This window comes from Rhinoraja longicauda, chromosome 36 (genome assembly GCF_053455715.1).
Source record: "Rhinoraja longicauda isolate Sanriku21f chromosome 36, sRhiLon1.1, whole genome shotgun sequence".
NCBI lineage: Eukaryota > Metazoa > Chordata > Chondrichthyes > Rajiformes > Arhynchobatidae > Rhinoraja > Rhinoraja longicauda.
Genome location: NC_135988.1, coordinates 19,457,943 through 19,480,788, shown reverse-complemented (window position 1 = coordinate 19,480,788; position 22,846 = coordinate 19,457,943). Strand labels below are relative to the sequence as shown.

At 50.6% G+C, this 22,846-nt stretch overlaps 1 protein-coding gene across 1 annotated transcript; it reads left to right on the top strand.

Moving 5' to 3' along the window:
• The first annotated feature begins 2,687 nt into the window (after positions 1-2,687).
• LOC144610189 (heparan sulfate glucosamine 3-O-sulfotransferase 1-like) lies at positions 2,688-8,273 on the top strand. Its single transcript, XM_078428754.1, has 3 exons — positions 2,688-2,748; positions 6,391-6,637; positions 7,509-8,273. Exons 2-3 carry the CDS (start codon positions 6,494-6,496, stop codon positions 8,271-8,273), a joined length of 909 nt encoding a protein of 302 aa, XP_078284880.1. The 5' UTR covers positions 2,688-2,748; positions 6,391-6,493.
• Positions 8,274-22,846: the final 14,573 nt, after the last annotated feature.

The following is a 22,846-nucleotide window of genomic DNA, read 5'->3' as shown; positions in this document are numbered from 1 at the left end:
AGGTATTTATTAAACGTATCACTAGAGTCATAGAGTGATAGAGTGTGGAAACAGGCCCTTCAGCCCAACCTGCCCACACCAGCCAACATGTCCCAGCTACACTAGTCATAGAGTGATACAGTTTGGAAACAGGCCCTTCAGCCCAACCAACCAACATGTCCCAGCTACACTAGTCATAGAGTGATTCAGTTTGGAAACAGGCCCTTCAGCCCAACCTGCCCACACCGGCCAACATGTCCCAGCAACACGTTCCGGTGCTGCCTCGAAGGGCCGAGTGGCCTCCTCCTGCACCTATTGTCTATTCCACCTGCCCGCGTTTGGCCCATATCCCTCCAAACCTGTCCTGTCCGTGTACCTGTCTGTTTCTTAAATGTTGAGATAGTCCCTGCATCAACGACCTCCTCTGGCAGCTCGATCCGTACTAATCACTAACTGATTCAACAGCCAGAATCCCATTTCCCTGCGTTTCTTCCTGTAGGCAACGCTATTCTCTATCACTCTCCAGAGATGCTGCCTGTCCCGCTGAGTTACTCCAGCATTTTGTTTATGTTCGGGGTAAACCAGCATCTGCAGTTACCTCCTGACCGCGGTTCTCTTGTAGCTGGCTGTTTCTGGCAGTGCGTGGGAGGTAGGCGATGACCATGTGTGTGTGTGTGTGTACCTGTGTGTGTGTGTGTACCTGTGTGTGTGTACCTGTGTGTGTACCTGTGTGTGTGTACCTGTGTGTGGGTGTGTGTGTGTGTATGTACCTGAGTGTGGGTGTACCTGTGTGTGGGTACCTGTGTGTGTGTGTGTGTACCTGTGTGTGTGTGTGGGTACCTGTGTGTGTGTGTGTGTGTGTACCTGTGTGTGTGTGTACCTGAGTGTGGGTGTGTGTGTGTATGTACCTGAGTGTGGGTGTACCTGTGTGTGGGTACCTGTGTGTGTGTGTGTGTACCTGTGTGTGCCTGTATCTGTGTGTGGGTACGTGTGTGTGTGTGTGTGTGTGTGTACCTGTGTGTGTGTGTACCTGTGTGTGGGTGTACCTGTGTGTGTGTCCCTGTGTGTGTGTATGTACCTGAGTGTGGGTGTACCTGTGTGTGTGTCCCTGTGTGTGTGTGTGTACCTGTGTGTGTGTGTACCTGTGTGTGGGTGTACCTGTGTGTGTGTACATGTGTGTGGGTGTACCTGTGTGTGTGTACCTGTGTGTGTGTACCTGAGTGTGGGTGTGTGTGTGTGTATGTACCTGTGTGTGGGTACCTGTGTGTATGTACCTGTGTGTGTGTGTGTGTGTACCTGTGTGTGTGTACCTGTGTGTGTGTGTACCTGTGTGGGTACCTGTGTGTGTGTGTGTACCTGAGTGTGGGTGTCCCTGTATGTGTACCTGTGTGTGTGTGTACCTGTGTGTGTGTCCCTGTGTGTGTACCTGTGTGTGTGTACCTGTGTGTGTGTATGTACCTGAGTGTGGGTGTACCTGTGTGTGTGTACCTGTGTGTGTGTACCTGAGTGTGGGTGTGTGTGTGTGTATGTACCTGTGTGTGGGTACCTGTGTGTATGTACCTGTGTGTGTGTGTGTACCTGTGTGTGTGTTTGTACCTGAGTGTGTGTGTGTGTACCTGAGTGTGTGTGTGGGTGTACCCGTGTGTGTGTGTACCTGTGTGTGTGTGTGTGTGTGTACCCGTGTGGGTGTATGTACCTGAGTGTGTGTGTGTGTGTGTGTGTATGTACCTGTGTGTGGGTACCTGTGTGTATGTACCTGTGTGTGTGTGTGTGTGTGTACCTGTGTGTGTGTACCTGTGTGTGTGTGTACCTGTGTGTGTGTACATGTGTGTGGGTGTACCTGTGTGTGTGTACCTGTGTGTGTGTACCTGAGTGTGGGTGTGTGTGTGTGTATGTACCTGTGTGTGGGTACCTGTGTGTATGTACCTGTGTGTGTGTGTGTACCTGTGTGTGTGTACCTGTGTGTGTGTGTACCTGTGTGGGTACCTGTGTGTGTGTGTGTACCTGAGTGTGGGTGTCCCTGTATGTGTACCTGTGTGTGTGTGTACCTGTGTGTGTGTCCCTGTGTGTGTACCTGTGTGTGTGTATGTACCTGAGTGTGGGTGTACCTGTGTGTGTGTACCTGTGTGTGTGTACCTGAGTGTGGGTGTGTGTGTGTGTGTATGTACCTGTGTGTGGGTACCTGTGTGTATGTACCTGTGTGTGTGTGTGTACCTGTGTGTGTGTTTGTACCTGAGTGTGTGTGTGTGTACCTGAGTGTGTGTGTGGGTGTACCCGTGTGTGTGTGTACCTGTGTGTGTGTGTGTGTGTGTGTGTGTGTGTACCCGTGTGGGTGTATGTACCTGAGTGTGTGTGTGTGTGTGTACCTGTGTGTGGGTAGCGACAAAGTGCTGGAGTAACTCAGCGGGTCAGGCAGCGTCTCTGGAGAGGAGTGGGTGACGTTTCGGGTCAAGGAGGGTCTCGACCAGAAACGTCGCCCATTCCTTCTCTCCAGAGACGCTGCCTGTCCCGCTGAGTTACTCCAGCTTTGTGTCTATCTTCGGTTCAAACCAGCATCTGCAGTTCTTTCCCACACGCTGTGTGTGAGAGGGGTTACCCTGCATTAAATCATCACAAACCAGGAGGGAGCGCTGTGTGTGTGGAGGCTGCACCTGATGTTGGGGATGTAGGGGATGTGTTTGTCTGTCAGGAGCCTCACTCACTCCGTGTCCGCGGGTCCCGGGAACGGCGCTCAAACTGCTGGCGGCAGATTCCAGCTCCGCGACACAGGTACCTGCACCCCCCACCCCCCTAACCCCACCCCCGTCTCTCCCCCCCCTACCCCCCACCCCCCTAACCCCACCCCACCCCCGTCTCTCCCCCCTAGCCCCACCCCCGTCTCTCCCCCCCTACCCCCCACCCCCACCCACCCCCCTCTCTCCCCCCCTACCCCCCTCTCTCCCCCCCCCTACCCCCCCCACCCCCCTAGCCCCCCCCCCCCCCCGTCCCTACCCCCCACTCCCACCCCACCCCCCTCTCTCCCCCCCCCCTACCCCCCCTCCCATCCTCACCATCTCCCCCCCTCTCCCCCTCACCTGCACCTCACTCCTCTCCCAACATCCCCCCCTCTCACACCCACCCCTTTACCATGTCCTTTCCTCCCCCCCCCCCCCCCCCCCCCCCGGTGCGGCTGCGGTGGGGGGGAGGGAGGGAGGGGGTTGGGGTGGGGGGGGGGGGGGGGTTGAGCATGGAAACAGGCTCTTCGACCCCACTTGCCCACACAGGCTAACCTGTCCCATCTACACTAGACCCATCTGCCCCCAAACATGTCCTATCCATGTACCTATCGAAATGTTTCCTAAATGTTGCCTCAACTACCTCCTCTGGCAGCTCGTTCTATACACCCACCACGCTTTGTCTAATAATGTTACCCCTCAGGTTCCTATTAAATCTTTCCCCCTACACCTTAAAAAGAAAATTTAACCGTTGTGATTTTCTTCCAGTTGTGTTTACAAAAACCTGCCAGATCGCTGTGCAGAGGTGGTGCTGTTGGTTGTAAGGGCTCTTGTGGAGAGGTCAGTGTGCTAGAGTCACTGTCTCACAGAACTGGAGACCTGGGTTCAATCCTGACCTCGGGTGCTGTCTGTGTGGGGTCTGTACATTCTCCCCGTGACCGTGTGGGTTTCCTCTGGGAGCTCTGGTTCACCGCATATCGGCCCTGGTGAAGCACGGCAGGCACAGATTCACCACTTTGTGCCAAATAAATCAGCCTGTGTGTGCCCCCCCCCACCAGTGTGCCCCCCCACCAGTGTGCCCCCCCTCACCAGTGTGCCCCCCCCTCACCAGTGTGTCCCCCCTCACCAGTGTGCCCCCCCTCACCAGTGTGCCCCCCCCTCACCAGTGGCCCCCCTCACTAGTGTGCCCCCCCCTCACCAGTGTGGCCTCCCTCACCAATGTGGCCCCCTCACCAGAGCGGCCCCCTCACCAGTGTCCCCCCCCTCACCAGTGTGCCCCCCCTCACCAGTGTGCCCCCCCCTCACCAGTGTGCCCCCCCTCACCAGTGTGCCCCCCCTCACCAGTGTGCCCCCCCACCAGTGTGCCCCCCCCTCACCAGTGTGCCCCCCCCTCACCAGTGTGCCCCTCCCCTCACCAGTGTGCCCCCTCACCAGTGTGCCCCCCCCTCACCAGTGTGTCCCTCCTCACCAGTGTGCCCCCCCTCACCAGTGTGGCTTCCCTCACCAGTGTGCCCCTCCCCTCACCAGTGCCCCCCTTCACCAGAGTGGCCCCTCCCTCACCAGTGTGCCCCCCCCTCACCAGTGTGGCCTCCCTCACCAGAGTGCCCCCCCCTCACCAGTGTGCCCCCCCTCACCAGAGTGCCCCCCCCTCACCAGTGTGCCCCTCCCCTCACCAGTGCCCCCCCTCACCAGAGTGGCCCCTCCCTCACCAGTGTGCCCCCCCCCTTCACCAGTGTGCCCCCCCCCTCACCCAGAACAATTTCAGCTTCTTCTCCCTTCCTCTGAGCACAAAAGCAACATCTGGATCTCCAGTTAATGAGGAATGACCAGCCTTTTAGTCTGTGTGTAAATGATTTATGGAGTGATGTTGAGAGCCCCCTTCCCTCCATGTGACAGGGAATCTCCCCCGTGGGGCTGCATTACTGTTGCCAGTCTGGTTGAGGATCTATCTCGTGGGGTGCAGGTACACTGTCGTGTGTTGTGGGGCTGCATTACTGTTGCCAGTCTGGTTGAGGCTCTATCTCGTGAGCTACACTGTCGTGTGCTGCTTCCACCACATCACTCAGGGGCATGGCCTGTAGTGGTCGTGTGTGTGTGGTATCAGTGAGTGGCGATGGAGATACCGGCCCCAGTCACGTTAAACACACACATGTGGTGAGTTAGTGTGAAACGACTGCCACCTCTGCTCATTGCTGGCTCTTGGAGGTCTCCAAGGTCGATAATGTTAGGGGAGCCATCTAGGAACAAGTAAGTGATCAGTGATAGACACAAAAAGCTGGAGTAACTCAGCGGGACAGGTAGCATCTCCAGAGAGAAGGAATGGGTGACGTTTCGGGTCGAGACCCGGTCCAAAACGTCACCCATTCCTTCTCTCCAGAGATGCTGCCTGTCCCGCTGAGTTACTCCAGCTTTTTGTGTCTATCTTCGGTTTAAACAGCATCTGCAGTTCCTTCCTACACAAGTGATCAGTGATATCCTTCTGTGGGTGGAGAGAAAGTAAACAGGAAACTTACCAACCTGACCAGACATTGGAAACATTCAGAATAGACTGGGGGAGATACAGCATGGAAACAGGACCTTCGGCCCACTGAGTCGACCCCGACCATCCGTTCACACTAGTTTTGTTTTCTCAAGTCTTGAAGTCACACCAAGGAACCAGCAAACCCATCAATAGTATGTTTAGCTTAGATTACTTTAGCTTATTCTCAGTTGTACATTGTACATTGTCCCTAGTGTGTAGGATACTGCTGGTCAGCATGGACTCCGTGAGGCTGAAGGGCCTGTTTCCACACTGTATCTCTAAACTCAACTGTTTTTCATTGATCTATCTGCCGTTGTAAATGAGCTGTGGGATTGCAACAAGCTTTGTTCCCCAGCTATATGCTGTTGTCTTCACCAGCCTAAGCAACAGGCTGTGGATTACTTTAAAATGATGTTGTAGAGACCTCTAGGGACCATTCCCCACAAATCCCGACTGAGACCAACGATGATGGAATTATCCAGGGTGTTAATTAAGGGGCAGGTAGCAGGAAGTTCTCTTGTGATAATGAATGATCATGGAGAAAGGACCAATTAAGACCACGAATCATTTCCAAATCCCTGATGCAGTCAACATAATGACATCATAGCTTTTCTAGTGAGGAACAAATTAATCTCCTGTTTACTCAAAAGGACACAAAGTGCTGGAGTAACTCAGCGGGTCAGGCAGCATTTCTGGAGAACATGCATAGGTGACGTTTCACAGAGTGCTGGAGTAACTCAGCGGGTCAGGCAGCATCTCTGGAGAACAAGGATAGGTGACGTTTCACAGAGTGCTGGAGTAACTCAGCGGGTCAGGCAGCATCTCTGGAGAACATGGATAGGTTAAAGTTTCGGCTCAGGACCCTTCTTCAGACATCAAACCCAAAGTGTCACCTCTCCATGATCACCAGAGATGCTGCCTGACCTGCTGAGTTACTCCAGCACTCTGTCCTTGTGTTTTAACCAGCATCTGCCGTTCCTTGTTTATCCAGAAAACCTGTGATCTTGGGTTTGAAATAGCAGCTACAAGTTCACAAAGACACACCATTGTGAGCCTCCAAATTTATAAATAGAAACACTCCAACTCTAGAATTGTAGTTATATGCACGAGTGTAGTTCAGACATTTAACGGAAAGCACATCCATTAACTTGTCATTTTAACTATTACCTTTGACAGATGAGACTCAACTCTGTTGTGTCACCAGGAGTGTGATGTGTTTGGGTGGTGAGACCATGATCTTGTTTGGAGCTGCTCTGTGCTGACGTGAAGGTTTGTCCCAATGTCGTCGGGACTGACTGGAGTCCTCCTCCTTCTACTGGAAGTCCCCCTGTTCCTTTCCAACGCACGGGACTCAGGTCTCTGGCTGCAGGGAGCAGTTCAGAGAAAGAACCTTCCGGCCTTGGGTGTTGATGCCACTCGCAAGGTACGTCCCTGTTCTCCAGTTTGGCCCGTGAAGCATCTACACTGTTGGCCTCCTGAACCACCTGCGACCGGGTCTGCTTTCTTATCACTCTTGTGATAATCACGCATTCCCAATCTCGTTGTACCCCTGTACAATGACAATAAAGATATATTGTATTGTATTGATGAATTTGCAATGATCAAATTTTATCCTTCAACTAGAGTTTGAACTAAAATTTACTACCACTTGGTTGGAAATCATTTATACTGGGTTCACTGTCTGTTTAGTTCATTATTATCACATGTACAGTGAAAAATTTCCATAAGGTCCCACACAGGAGGTTGGTGCATAGATGTACATCGTTGAGGTCAATGTTGGGTATTGTTCAAGATGGTTGTTGGGAAGAAGCCATTTTTTAATCCATTTTCACACTCCTGCACCTTCTTAGTTTAGTTTAGAGATACAGCGTGGAAACAGGACATTCGGCCCAACAAGTCCGTGCCGAACATCAGTCACATTATCCCACATTCGCATCCTAAACATTAGGAGCAATTGACAGAAACCAATTAACCTACAGACATGTATATGTTTGAAATATCAGAGGAAACAGGAGCACCCGGAGAAAACCCATGGAGTCTCGGGGAGAATGTGCTAGCTCCATACAGACAGCACAAGTAGTCAGGTCTCTGGCACTGTGCTACTGTGATGGAAGGAATGAAATGAGAGCGCGGCCAGGGTGATGTTTGTCTCTGACACTGGCTGCCTTTTGGAGGCACTGTCTCCTATAGAAAGAGTACTTATCTCTGTGGTTGGTACAGACACCACCCACAATTTTCATGTGCTGTGTGCTTTAGTGTCGGTGCTCTAACTTTGCTCACACCATTTGTTACAGGTTCCACAGGCCATCATCATTGGCGTTCGGAAAGGAGGCACCAGAGCTCTACTGGAGATGCTGAACCTCCACCCTGATGTGGTGGTGGCCAGGGTAGAGGTCCACTTCTTCGACTGGGATGAGAATTACCGCAAGGGCTTGGACTGGTACCGCCAGCAGATGCCAGTGTCCTTGCCCCACCAACTGACTGTGGAGAAGACCCCCGGCTACTTCACTGCGCCAAAGGCGGCCGAGAGAGTCCACTCCATGAGCAACTCGACCAGGCTGCTGCTGATCGTTCGGGATCCGGCTGAGAGGGTCATCTCGGACTACACGCAAGTGTTGTATAACAGGAAGGAGCACCACAAGAGTTACCGGCCCGTAGAGGAAATCCTGGTGCGCAACGGACAGTTAAACGACAAGTACAAGGCCGTCCAGCGCAGTCTGTACCATGTCCACATGGAGCGGTGGCTCAGGCACTTCCCACTCCACCACATCCACCTGGTGGATGGTGACGTCTTGGTCAAGGATCCTCTCTCACAGCTGCAGGAGGTGGAGAGGTTTCTCCACCTTCCGCCCCACATCAAATCCTCCAACTTCTACTTCAACCACACCAAAGGTTTCTACTGTCTGCACGCGGTGGGCCGCGAGAGGTGCCTTGACCAGTCGAAGGGACGGCCTCACCCCTCAGTGAATCAAACTGTGCTGCATCAACTGTGCCGTTACTTCAGGGAACACAACAAGAACTTCTTCAGAATGGTGGGGAGGACATTTAACTGGTGCTGATGACCCACCTCCCCACCTCCCCACCGGAGTTTAGAAACAAGGAACTGGAGCAAAAAAAAAGTTGCTGGAGGAACTCAACGGTTCGGGCAGTGTCTGTGGACGAGATGGACAAACAACATTTCTGGTCTTAAGACTGAACTACTAGATATCTTTAAAAAAAGACACCAAGTGTTGGAGGAACTCAGCAGACCAGGCAGCATCTGTGGAGGGAAAAGCACAGGTGTTTTGGGTTGGGACTTTTCTCTCTGTTATTGTACTCAATAACTGCATCTGGAAAATGCCGCTGGACAAATGCCTTGACAGGCCACAACATTCCACAAGGAACTGCAGGTGCTGGAATCTTGAGCACAACACAAAGTGCTGGAGGAACTTAGCGGGTCAGGTGACATGTGTGGAGGGAATGTATAGGTGACGTTTAGGGTCGGGGCCCTTTTCAAACCAGACCCTGGAAGGGATGTTGTGCTATTTATTATATACTTTTATCAGCGAAACCTGGGTCTGATCTTTACATACTTTTCTATGAAGACTATTTGCAGATTTTGTAGACTATAGATAGTAAATCACTTTCCATGAATAAAGGCGAAAAGCCGTTTTGTTAACGTGAATAAAATCACAGAGTAAGATGTAATGATTGAATCATTTGGAAAATTTCTGAACAAGTCAGTTGATAATGTGATTGTTATGTAGTTGTCGATATCTTAGCTGAGGTTGAACACGTTGAAATCACATTGCACTTCCACACAGTTACTGTCAGGCATTCCGAGTGACTGTAGTTACAGCTCAGTTACATTCAATAAAACCTGTATCTATGTGTATCTTAAAAACAGTAACCACATAAAAATGTTTGATATGGTGAATTAAAAGATACTGGTGTCTCTTGTCTTGTTGTGTTAGAGAGTGGGGCCTGCCTCGGCATAAAGTTGCCAAGATACAAGGGGATCCCAATCTAGATGACTAATTTGCGCTCTGTCCTCGATGCCTGAGCTCCCACCTCCAGGCCCCTTCCCATTTCAATTCCCACACCGACCTGCATGTCAACGCCCTTAACTACTGCCGGGGTCAGGCCCAATATAAACCAGATTCCTGCACAATCGCTCCACTTTTAAAAATCTTTATTTTGGTAAATGTTATCCCCTTTATCTGTTCACTGTGAGGAACCATGTATAGTCTTGTCGCTGACTGGATTGCACACAACAAAAAAGTGTTCGTCCGTACACGTGACAAAAATAAACAAAATACCTTTTACCTCCACAGATGCTGCTCGACTTGCTGAGTTCTTCCAGCATTCTGGGTTTTTGTCGTTGCTGGCACACAGGACCCCATATCTCCCCACCCTGCACCCCTCAGCACGCACCTCCCACCCACACTGTCCCACTGTACCTCCCACCCACTGTGGCCCACCTGTACCTCCCACCCACACTGTCCCACCTGTACCTCCCACCCACACTGTCCCACCTGTACCTCCCACCCACACTGTCCCACCTGTACCTCCCACCCACACTGTCCCACTGTACCTCCCACCCACTGTCCCACTGTACCTCCCACCCACTGTCCCACTGTACCTCCCACCCACTGTCCCACTGTACCTCCCACCCACTGTCCCACTGTACCTCCCACCCACTGTCCCACTGTACCTCCCACCCACTGTCCCACTGTACCTCCCACCCACTGTGGCCCACCTGTACCTCCCACCCACACTGTCCCACCTGTACCTCCCACCCACACTGTCCCACCTGTACCTCCCACCCACTGTCCCACCTGTACCTCCCACCCACACTGTCCCACCTGTGTCTCTCCGCCCCTCCCTATGCCCTACCTGGCCATGCCACCCACCCCCGCCCCCCGGGATGGGCCCGTTATCACCGGCTCCAGTTCGCGCCGCGATGTCCCGGGGACGCGGATCTCCCGCTCCGGCCACGGTTCAAACTGCGTCCAACCCGGGCCCGGCCTCAGCGTCCAACCCGGGCCCGGCCTCAGCGTCCAACCCGGGCCCGGCCTCAGCGTCCAACCCGGGCCCGGCCTCAGCGTCTCACCGGGGCGCGAAATGGCGGCCCGGCGGCCATTTTGTGTGAGCAGCGGGAAGGAGGGTTGGGCCTAGGGGACAGGCTCCGGCCCGGGATGTGGCCTGGGGGGGGGGGGGGGCTGAGGCGGGGGGGGGGTCAGGCCTGTGGAGGGAGGGGGGGTGAGGCCTGGGGGCGGGTGAGGCCTGTGGGGGAGCGGGTGAGGCCTGGGGGCGGGTGAGGCCTGGGGGGGGGTGAGGCCTGGGGGCGGGTGAGGCCTGGGGGCGGGTGAGGCCTGTGGGGGGGGGCGGGTGAGGCCTGGGGGCGGGGTGAGGCCTGGGGGCGGGGGTGAGGCCTGGGGGCGGGTGAGGCCTGGGGGCGGGTGAGGCCTGGGGGCGGGGTGAGGCCTGGGGGCGGGGTGAGGCCTGGGGGCGGGGGTGAGGCCTGGGGGCGGGTGAGGCCTGTGGGGGGGGGGGGTGAGGCCTGGGGGCGGGGTGAGGCCTGGGGGCGGGGGTGAGGCCTGGGGGCGGGTGAGGCCTGGGGGCGGGTGAGGCCTGGGGGCGGGGTGAGGCCTGGGGGCGGGGTGAGGCCTGGGGGCGGGGGTGAGGCCTGGGGGCGGGTGAGGCCTGGGGGCGGGTGAGGCCTGGGGGGGGGGTGAGGCCTGGGGGCGGGGGTGAGGCCTGTGGGGGGGGGTGAGGCCTGGGGGCGGGTGAGGCCTGGGGGCGGGTGAGGCCTGCGGGCGGGTGAGGCCTGGGGGCGGGTGAGGCCTGTGGGGGGGCGGGTGAGGCCTGGGGGCGGGTGAGGCCTGGGGGCGGGTGAGGCCTGTGGGGGGGGGGGTGAGGCCTGGGGGCGGGTGAGGCCTGTGGGTGGGGGGGGGGGGGGGGGTGGGGCTTGGGGCTGCCCCCCACATCTACCCTATGGTCCAGGCATTGACATAACCAGTGGCCCAGGCTGGCAACACAACAACTCAGCTGCAAAGTGCTGGAATAACCCAGTAGGCGAGGCAACATTTGTGAGGAGAAAGCTGTAAAGAGTGCAGAGAAGATTTACAAGGATGTTGCCAGGACTCCGGGGGGGGGGGGGGGGGGGGGGAGAGGATGAGGGGAGCTCTTAATGATAGCGGAGTCAGGGGATATGGGGAGAAGACAGGAACGGGGTACTGATTGTGAATGATCAGCCATGATCACATTGAATGGCGGTGCTGGCTCGAAGGGCCGAATGGCCTACTCCTGCACCTATTGTCTATTATAGAGAGAGGTGCACACGTTCATGATGGGAATAGATATAGTAAATGATAGTCTTTTACCCAGAGAAGGGGGAATCCCTTCAGATCCCTTTGCAACCTCTTCGGTCCCTAGATTTCTCCTCCATCACTACGTAACGTTCAGTACGTATATAAAATTCTGAAAGGTGTAGATAGGGTAGACAGAATATTTTTTCCAGGATGAAAAAATCAACCACTAAAGGGCATAGGTTTAAAGTGAGAGGAGCAAAGTTCTTGATTGTGCATGTCTATTTTGGTCATGCTCCCTCTTTGCTTTGTTAATTTCACCCTGCTCTTCCTCTGCACTTCTCAGCTCTTGGTATCTGCCATGAACTCCTCTTTTTGCCCATTTCCACCCTGTACGTTCCTCAACAGTCAGAGGGCTCTCTCGTAAAGGCTCAATGAAGGAAGGTCGGGACTACACCTATAGCTTATGGGAGGACCATTTAGTGGTCTGTTAACAGTGGGGAGAAGCTGTTAGACCTACAGCTTGGATGAAGGGGTTGACAGGTGGACACAGGTTGAGTAGGTCCACTCTGTACTCAGTGGAGTGAGGTAGAATGAAAGGTGATCTTATTGATCTGAGAGGTTGGTTGTCGGGAGGATGTTTTTCTCGGGGAGTCTACAACTGGGCATTGTTGCAGAATAAGGGGGTCACCCATTTAAGACAGAGGAGGAGGAATTTCTTATCTTCGGGGCTGTTTGGAGTTGTCTTGCCCCGGAGAGCCGTGTATGGACACACAGCCAGGGACAACTCCTATGGCCACTCTGAGTGCTGGTCCCACAGGAGAATCTAATCTCATCCATTACAATCTCCCCACTCCTAAATCTCTTTCCACTTGTAAAACTAACAATGCTGAGAACTATATTGTACACATTATATCTTACTCCTCACTTTACCTATTCTAATTGAGTTTGGCTTGATTGTATTCATGACTCCGATGACGTACCTACCCTCCCTTTCACCACACCGATCCCACTGCCGACCACAGGGATTGAAACATCAAGTCCTATTAGCTCTAATGTATAGGGCCGTACAGTGGCCCAACAGTAGAGTTGCTGCCTCACAGCACCAAAGACCCGGGTTTGATCCTAACCATGGGTGCTGTCTATACGGAGTTTGCATGTTCTCCCTGTGACCATGTGGGTTTTCTTCGGGTGCTCTGGTTTCCTCCCACATTCCAAAGACATACAGGTTTGTAAGTTAATTGGATTCTGCAAATTGTCCCGTGTGTGTAGGATAGAACTAGTGTATGTGTGATCGATTTTTGACGTGGATTCAGTGGTCCGAAGGACCTTTCTCCATGCTGTATCTCTAAATTAAATGAAAATAGTATTATCTGATTTGAGTAGCTAGCATGTAAACAAAGCTTTTCCCTGTACTTTGGTACACATGACAATAATGAACTCAACCATTATCCAAGTCACAGAAGGATTCCAACTGAAGAGAGCCGACCTAAATCATCACCTATCCATGTTCTCCACAGATGCTGCCTGACCCGCTGAGTTACTCCAGCACTCTGTGAAACGTCACCTATCCATGTTCTCCACAGATGCCGCCTGACCCGCTGGGTTACTCCAGCACTTTGTGTTTTATTTTAATATTTCCCCAAGCATCGTACATTTGCAATGTTTTCTCCATTCCCCTTTAAATAACAAGCAATTTTTGCTTTGCTCCGTTTGTATCCCATCCTTCATTTTATTCCTTAATCTGTGAGGATCACTCATACAATGTTCACAGACCCTTGGCGTCCCGAAATCTGTGGACTGAAATCTGTCAGCAGGAAGGCAAAGGGCTTGGAAGTGGCTGAGGCGAGAAGGGTGTGTATATCGTGGTAAAACCTGACACCTGCTGGTCACTGGAAGTAGTGGTCAGATCTGATGGACCTTGGGCTTTAAGAGGTCAAGAGTGTTTCATTGTCTTATGTACTAACAATTTACTTGCAGCAGCATAGCATGCTTGTAAACACAATACATTTAGATAATATATAACACAAAAATTCAATAAATTAATAACCCCAATACTAGTTCAAAAAACACCCCACAGTTTATTTATTTATTCACTTCCCTATGTTCTCTAAATCCCTGTAAAGCGTCTTTGAGTATATGAAAAGCGCTATATAAATGTAATGCATTATTATTATTATTATTACAGTCCTCATGTAAAAACAAAGAACTGCAGATGCTGGTTAATGCATGAAAGGACAGAGTGCTGGAGTAAATCAACGGGGCAGGCAGCATCTCTGGAGAACATGTGTTGAGGTGGATAGAGAATTGGTTGGCGGACAGGAAGCAAAGAGTAGGAATAAACGGGTCCTTTTTGGAATGGCAGGCAGTGACTAGTGGGGTACCGCAAGGCTCAGTGCTGGGACCCCAGTTATTTACAATATATATTAATGAATTGGACAAGGGAATTGAATGCAACATCTCTACGTTTGCGGATGACACGAAGCTGGGTGGCTGTGTTAGCTGCGAGGAGGATGCTAGGAGGCTGCAGAGTGACTTGGATAGATTAGGAGAGTGGGCAAATGCATGGCAGATGCAATATAATGTGGATAAATGTGAGAATATCCACTTTGGCGGCAAGAACAGGAAAGCAGAGTATTACCTGAATGGTGGCCAATTAGGAAAAGGGGAGATGCAATGTGACCTGGGTGTCATGGTGCACCAGTCATTGAAAGCAAGCGTGCAGGTGCAGCAGGCGGTGAAGAAAGCGAATGGTATGTTAGCATTCATGGCAAGAGGATTTGAGTATAGGAGCAGGGAGGTTCTGCTGCAGGGAGGTCCGGTCGCAGGGCCTGGACTTACCATCTCTGAGGCTTCGGCCGTGGGCCCTGCAGACCGCAACATCGGGAGTTCGCAGGTCCCTGGCTGGCGACCGGCTTTTGGGAGCTCCAGCCACCGCAGCTTCGACCGCCCCGAAGCGCGAGGTACGATCGACCCGCCCGCAGGCCCTTCATCGCCCTGCGTGGCTCGGCCGCAGCACTTTCCATCGCCCGGTGGGGGCTCAGGACTTTCATCGGCCTGCTCGGCTCGGCCCTGGGACTTTCCATCGCCCGGTGGGGGCTCAGGACTTTCATCGGCCTGCTCGGCTCGGCCCTGGGACTTTCCATCGCCCGGTGGGGGCTTCAAAAAGTTGGGAGCCTCGATCACCTCGTGGCACCACGGGAGAAGAATGAGGAGGAGATAAGACTTTGCCTTCCATCACAGTGAGGGTATGCCTAGAGCAATCACTGTGATGGCTGTTTGTGTAAAAAATTATATCTGTGTATCTTGTGCTTTTTAATGTCTACTGCCGGACCCTGACGTGAGAGGACGCTGGCGTTGTGTATTCGCCGCTTTTCCGTCAGGATAGTTTGTCTGTTTGTTTCTATGTTAATTGTTTTTGTAAAGCGCTTTGAGCATGCGATAAGGCGCTATATAAAATAAATGAATTATTATTATTATTATTACAGGGCCTTGGTGAGACCGCACCTGGAGTATTGTGTACAGTTTTGGTCTCCTAATTTGAGGAAAGACATTCTAGCCTTAGAGGGAGTACAGAGAAGGTTCACCAGATTGATCCCTGGGATGGCAGGACTTTCATATGAAGAAAGACTGGATAGACTAGGCTTATACTCGCTGGAATTTAGAAGACTGAGGGGGGATCTTATTGAAACATATAAAATTCTTAAGGGGTTGGAGAGGCTAGATGCGGGAAGATTGTTCCCGATGTTGGGGAAGTCCAGAACCAGGGGTCACAGCTTAAGGATAAGGGGGAAGTCTTTTAGAACCGAGAAAACATTTCTTCACACAGAGAGTGATGAGTCTGTGGAATTCTCTGCCACAGAAGGTAGTTGAGGCCAGTTCATTGGCTATATTTAAGAGGGAGTTAGATGTGGCCCTTATGGCTAAAGGGTTCAGGGGGTATGGAGAGAAGGCAGGTACAGGTTACTGAGCTGGATGATCAGCCATGATCATATTGAATGGCGGTGCAGGCTCGAAGGGCCGAATGGCCTACTCCTGCACCTATTTTCTATGTGACGTTTATATGGATAAAGGACAGGAGCAGGCACAAACTAAACTTTTTAGTTAAGTATATTTCTATCCATTTCTCCAAGCTTAATTTCCTTACTAAATGAATTGTCTCACCCATTTTCAGATTTCCTTTTCGAGTCTTTGTTAAGCTTCCCACCCCCACTAGTTTCTCAAACCATCCTTACTAACATTAGCAGTCCTATCTGTGAGGGCATTTGAACAAGCATTTGAGTTTGGGGGGGCCACTGTCTTAAACGAAACAAAATTAACTTGAGGCAAATACAGAGGCCAATATCCTCACTTTCATTTGGAACCTGAGCCAAAGATTCAGCAACAAGAAGGGTCTTGATCCGAAACGTCACCCGTTCCATGTCTCCCAAGATGGCTGCCTGACCCGCTGAGTTACTCCAGCATTTTGTGTCTACCTTCGATTCAGCAACAATCCAGTGAATTTAAGAGGATTTTGTTTAGCTTCAGAAACCAGTTTCAATAAAAGTACCCAACTTCTTAAATAAATTCTTTATTTTTTAGGAAGACACTCCTGTCCTTCAAAAATGCGTTTCCTTATAATGGTTGACACCTAGGTTCTAACCACACTTTGACATGCCCTGAACATTATATTGAGTAGAAGTTACCTGAAACCAGACAGAGCATTGATAGCAATGATATCAAGTGGCAGTTTAATGTTGATCGTGCCAGCCATTTGTGTGAATACATCAGTATTTGGTAAGAAACTATAGCTGCACATCATAATGGAGCGGTCGGTGTGTGTATTGCAGGGTCCACCATTGTGTGTTTGCTCCAGATGTTCCAGTTTCCTCACACATCCCCAAATAGGAGTGGTTGGTGAATGAGCCCTTTGATATCCGGTTAAAATCCAACAAGATGGGGTGGAAGATAAGTTAGTGTAAAAATGTGGAGAATAGCAATCATTAGTGCATGATAGTTGGCACAGTGCACTGATGGTCTGATTTCCACACTATATCCCTTTATCAAGCTATTGTAGTGAGTCCAAAACGAGCGTTATTGTTCAAAGGTCTTTATTCGTAGGTAACCGTAACAAACTGCAACAGCTTACTTTGGACACACACTACTTAACTAGCCAATACAATCTAATCTCATCTCTCCAGCTTGGCGCCAGACACAACTATACCTCGCGCTCCCGCATCTCGTGACTCGTTAGCCCAACCGAGGGTTCGAGACCCCCCCGCTAATCCGTATGTCCCTACATAACCCCCCCCCAGAACCCTCGAAACCGTACCTCATGGGTGCCCGAACCTCCCTCCCTTACTAAAGGGAAACCGATACCGCCAATGCGACGGGAGGCAGGGAGGTCGCCGCCGCCGGAGGTGATGGAGGGGCCCCGGAAGCAGAGGGCGTAGGCGACGGAGAGCGCTTGATCGGGAACGGGGGCCCGGGCCCAACCTTAGGCGGCGGGGGGCTGAGGGGTGGCAAACAAGGCGCCGCTGGCGGCACCAGGGGGGCGGCCATAGGCCGGCCCCTGCGCGGCGGCTGGGCCACCGACACAGGGAGGTCCTGGTCCAAATGGGCCGGCTTGAGCCGGGATACGGAAACGAGTTCCTGGCGATTACCCACCTGTAAGGTAAAAGTGACAGCCCCTCTCTTCAGTACCTGAAACGGGCCCTGATAAACCGGCTGAAGAGGGGGGTGGTGGGAATCTTTACGCAGGAACACAAAATCACAGTCCCGCAAGTCCAACGGGACGTGGACCACCGCGCTTCCGTGCCAGGAGGTCGGGACTGGAGCCAGAGAACCTACCCGTGCCCGGAGGGAACCCAACACCGACGTAACGGGTGGTGGCAAAGCGGGGACGGAAGGGAGGATGTCACCTGGTACCCGCAGGGGTGAACCGTAGACGAGCTCGGCCGAGGATGTGCCTAACTCGGCCTTTGGGGCCGTACGAATGCCGAGGAGGACCCAAGGCAGCTGGTCAGCCCAATCGTGGCCGGTCAGTCGGGCACAGAGGGATGCCTTACGCTGCCGATGGAAGCGCTCAACCATCCCGTTGGATTGGGGATGGTAGGCGGTGGTCTGCTGTAAGCGAGACCCATACAACTGTGCCAGCGCGGCCCAGAGGGAGGAGGTGAACTGGGCTCCCCGATCTGTGGTGATGATAGCCGGTACGCCGAAACGGGCCACCCAATGCAACGCCAGGGCCCGTGCACAGGAGGCCGCCGAGGTGTCCGACAATAGGAGCGCCTCCGGCCAATGTGTAAACCGATCCACCACCGTCAGGAAATGAGTATAACCCCTGGAATAAGGCAATGGACCCACCAAATCCACGTGGATGTGGAAAAAACGGACTGGGGGAACCTCGAAACTCTGGTATGGGGGCTGGACATGGCGATGAACTTTGGAGGTTTGGCACGGAATACAGGCCTGTGCCCAGGCCGCCACCTGCTTCCGCAGGCCGTGCCAGACAAACCGGGCGGCCACCATGGCTGAAGTCGCCCTGATGGACGGATGTGCCAGGCCGTGAATGGCCTCAAAAACCTCACGTCGGGGTCACCAATGTAGTGAGTCCAAAACGAGCGTTATTGTTCAAAGGTCTTTATTCGTAGGCAACCGTAACAAACTGCAACAGCTTACTTTGGACACACACTACTTAACTAGCCAATACAATCTAATCTCATCTCTCCAGCTGGGCGCCAGACACAACTATACCTCGCGCTCCCGCATCTCGTGACTCGTTAGCCCAACCGAGGGTTCGAGACCCCCCCCCCCGCTAATCCGTACGTCCCTACACTATCATTTTATGCGCAGGAGAAACTTGTTGCATATCAGTAAATTAGGGTTCTGCATCTATAGCCTATCACAGATGAGATTTAAAAAATCATTCATTTGGCATGTCAGAATTGACAATTTGTACCAGAGGAAAAATAATAAATGTGTTAAAAAAACACGGATTCAGGAAATAAAACAAATACAAGTTTTAGTTTTAATATTTGAGATGCAACATGGAAACATGCCCGTCGGCCCACTGAATACGCGCAGACCAACAATCCCCTGTACACTAATCCTACCCTGCACACTAGGGACAATATACATAAGCCAATTAACCTACGAACCTGCAAGTCTTTGGAGTGTGGGAGGAAACCGGAGAAAACCCACGCGGTCACGGGGTGAACGTGCAAACTCCGTTCAGACAGCACCCATAGTCTGGATCAAACCCGGGTCTCTGGTGCTGTTAGGCAGTAACTCTACCGCTGCGCCACTATGCTGCCCCACATCATAATTTCGTTGGGCAAATAGTTGCTTCATCCTGCTATAGTGAAGAAAAATCAGGAAAGATAGCCTGCACTCGCATAATGGGGAACCGATATCATGATATTGCGTCTTGATACGTCCGGGTGACAGAGGCTATGGGAAGAAGGCAGGAGAATAGGTTTAGGAGGGAGAAATAGATGCTCCTACTCTTATGAAACAGTCTTTATTCTTCCCAGACCAATAATTGTTTTTCTGTAATCTGCAAATTTGGCTCCAAATTCCTTAGATTTGCAATACATTTGAACTATTCCCAATGTAGGAGACATTTATTTTTCATTCACAATGCTGAATTAGAACTTATTTCATACTATAACCCAATAGATTGTAATAGTAAGTTGTACCTAACAAAATCTTAACCAGGTATAAAATAAACAGTCCAAATGTCTTTTTAGATGTGTGACAAGTTAATTCAAGTGAAAATAGGCTATCATTTGAAAGTTGCAATGGTGTGAAAATTCCAAAAGCCCTAGTTCCTATTGCAATTTAGTTTCAGATACCGATTCTGGAAGAACTCAATTGCAAGTTTTCTAATTGTAATAAATTCTTCCATCAGTATTGGTTCTTGAGGCAGCCACGTGAACCTCCATCTTAAAACTGCAGCACTTTTGGAGTGCTGCATCCTGTCCTTATATGCTCACAATTCTAAGGGGACTTGACAAGATCCTGAACCATCCTACCGCAACTAGAGAGCAGTCCTCTACTATCTGCTTCATTGGTGACCCTCAGAGTATCTTTGATTGGACTTTACTGGCTTTACCTTGCACTAAATGTTATTCCCTTATCATGTATCGTCGGTACACTGCAAATGGCTCAATTGTAATCATGTATTGTCTTTCCGCTGGTTGGTTAGCATGCAACAAAAGCTTTTCACTGTACTTCGGTACACGTGACAATAAACTAAACTGAGTCACATTCAAACCTAGCACAATTACTTACGCAATCAATAAATTCCTTCATCTCTATTCTGCACTCATGACATGCATCACAAGGCTCCTCTTTCAATGGCAATAAGTATGCTTTTATTCTCATTAATTCTTTCCTTAAAATAAAAACTGTAAAACTATTAAATGTGCTTTCAGGTGCTGTTCAATTGAATTTAACATTTCAAGGACTCATTTAATTTTCCAATTTCTGTTTTTGATAATTCTTCCGTAACTGTTGCCAAATACATATATTTATGAAAGTTGTCTATTGTAAAGCTTATTTTTTAAAGTTGTCAATTTTTAACTCAGTTTATTTTTGCGGACATGCTCAAACTGTTAAGCATATTTAAAAAAACATAATTCTTAAACATAAACTGAGAATTAACATTAAAATGGCAAGGATGACTTGATGGCTCAGGAGAAAATCAGATAAAACTCAATCTAACAAAAGCCTAAACTAGAAAGTCAAAATTAAAAGAATCTGCTGCCAAACAACTAATCCACATTTTCCTAACTAAATTTTGAAAGATGTCTTGAGACTTCAGGTATTTCAGTAATTACAAGTTACAGGAAAATATATGCAGGAAGTCCATAAGACGCAGAGTCAGGCCATTCAGCCCATCGCATCTACTTCATTAGATCGTGGCTGATCTATTTTTCCCTCAACCCCATTCTCCTGCCTTCTCCCCATAACCTACAATTCCCTTGCTATTCAGTCCGCAGGTTGCAAAAGGGTTCCATTCCTGAGAACTGTTTGTAACCTGATTTTTTTTTGTTAGTTAGAAATCAAATATGGGAAAGGATCACAGAAACACCAGTAACAAGAGAGCCAGTCGGCCTCATTGACTCAGAGTAAGCCAATGTGTTTGATCAGCTCTCCCATCTGCCATCCCCAATTGTTGTTGAAGACAGGCAGATATACCATGTTTCCATCTGGCAGAAGATGCATTTCCATCCATCACACTGGTCTCCCAAATGCCCAGGGAAGTACCCACTTGACTCCAAAGACTGCCTACAACCCTACAGCGGTCAGTAAATCCATCCTTATACTTGTCCAAACAGTGCACATCAGCTCAAATCACGTTTGAAGCTGTGCTATAAAGTTAGGAAAGGTTAATGTTTCAGAATATGTCTTCAAAATTAATCGGGTAACTTCAAGTCAAAAATTCATAAATCATGACTTTTATAACCCAGACTACTCCCGCTAACACCCAATCCTGGAACTACTCAATGGTTAAATTATTTTACCTTTACAGACAAGGCTTTTGCTCAAGAAACTGAAAATGAAGGGGCATCAACTTGTTTATTCCCCTCTCCACTGTTATTTGAATTAGGGGAGCCAATTCAACTAGTAAAAACACAGTGATGGCTTCTACTCAGGGTTTGGAAGGCAGCAAATGGCATCGCATTGCAACCACTGACTTTGACCTATGGGGCATACAGGGAGGAGAGATTGTTTGTAAGACAGCTCACTCCTTCCACTACTACCAATGTACTGCGTCGAGCCACATCACACCTTTACCAATGACTCTCTACTTTGAGCAGAGTTTGTCAATGGACACATTGCTTTCAGCAAATCTTTTTCACTGTCCACCTGGTAACCTCTGAGCTCAAAGCATGTTTCAGAAATTGTGCGAAAGATGTGGTCTACACACTGTGGTTGACAGAGTAATGAGGGGCTCCATACTGGGGATGTCCAAGCAGTGAGGGGAAATTGGCATTACAACTGCTTGTTGTTCCAGCAAACAAATATACATCTGTAGCAATTGCTTATGCAATCTGAGCAGAGGTTTGCACAGCTAAGAATATACTTGAGCATTACTAAGCAGGACACAGGCTCCCCAAAGCAACAATTAGGTTGTTGCATAATTCAGGAGTCCAGCGTGCATTTAAATCATAGACCATGCAACCCCTGCAAAGAGATTGTTGTGAGCTCAAAGCTAACCACAAACCATGTTAAGCAACCACAGTGCCAGAGACCTGGGGTTTGATCCTGACTACAGGTACTATCTGTACAGTTCGTATGTTTTCACATGCATTTTCTGAGTGCTCCAGTTTCTTCCCACAATCCAGACGTACAGGTTTGTAGGTTGATTGGCTTCGGTAAAATTGTCCTTAGTGTGTAGAATAGTGCTAGCGTACGGGGTGACCGCTGCTCAATGTGGACTCGATGGGCCAAAGGGCCCGTTTCCACACAGCATCTCTAAATTAAACCAGCAGCATAAAAGGCAGAGCGTAACTTAGGTGTTGTGTTGATTTGTGTCAAATACTGGAAAAATGACGAGCGAGAATTGAATGTACATTGATGCTTGCAACGAATATGATACAAAGGTAGACACAAAATGCTGGAGTAACTCTGTGGGATAAGCAGCATCTCTGCAGAGAAGGAATGGGTGACTTTTCAGGTCGAGACTCTTCTTCAGACTGATATCAGGGGAGTGGGTAGGACAGAGATAGAATGTAGTCAGAGACAGTAAGACTGGTGGGAGAACTGGGAAGGGGAAGAGAGGGAAAGCAAGGGCTATTTGAAGTTAGAGAAGTCAGCGTTCATACTGCTAGGGTGTAAGCTACCCATGCGAAATATGAGGTGCTGTTCCTCCAATTTGCTCTGGGCCTCACTCTGACAATGGAGGCAGCCCAGGACAGGTCATATTAGGAATGAGAGGGGGAGTTAAAGTGCTGAGCAACTTGGAGATCAGGTAGGTTAGGGCAGACTGAGTGGAGGCACTCAGAGAAACGATCACCAAGCCTGTGCTTGGTCTCGCCGATGTACAGAAGTTGACACCTGGAACAGCAGATGAGGTTGGAGGAGGTGCAAGTGAACCTCTGCCACATCTGAAAGACTGTCAGGGTCCTTGGATGGATGGAGGGGGGCGATGACGAGTGTTGCATCTCCTGCGGTTGCTGGGAAAAGTACCTGGGGAGGGGGTGGTTTGGGTGGGAAGGGACAAATTGACCAGGGAGTTACAGAGGGAACAGTCTCTGCAGAAAGGGGTGGAGATGGGAAGCTGTGGCCAGTAGTGTTGGAGGATTATATGCTGTATGCGACGGCTGATGGGGTAGAAGGCGAAGACAAGGGGG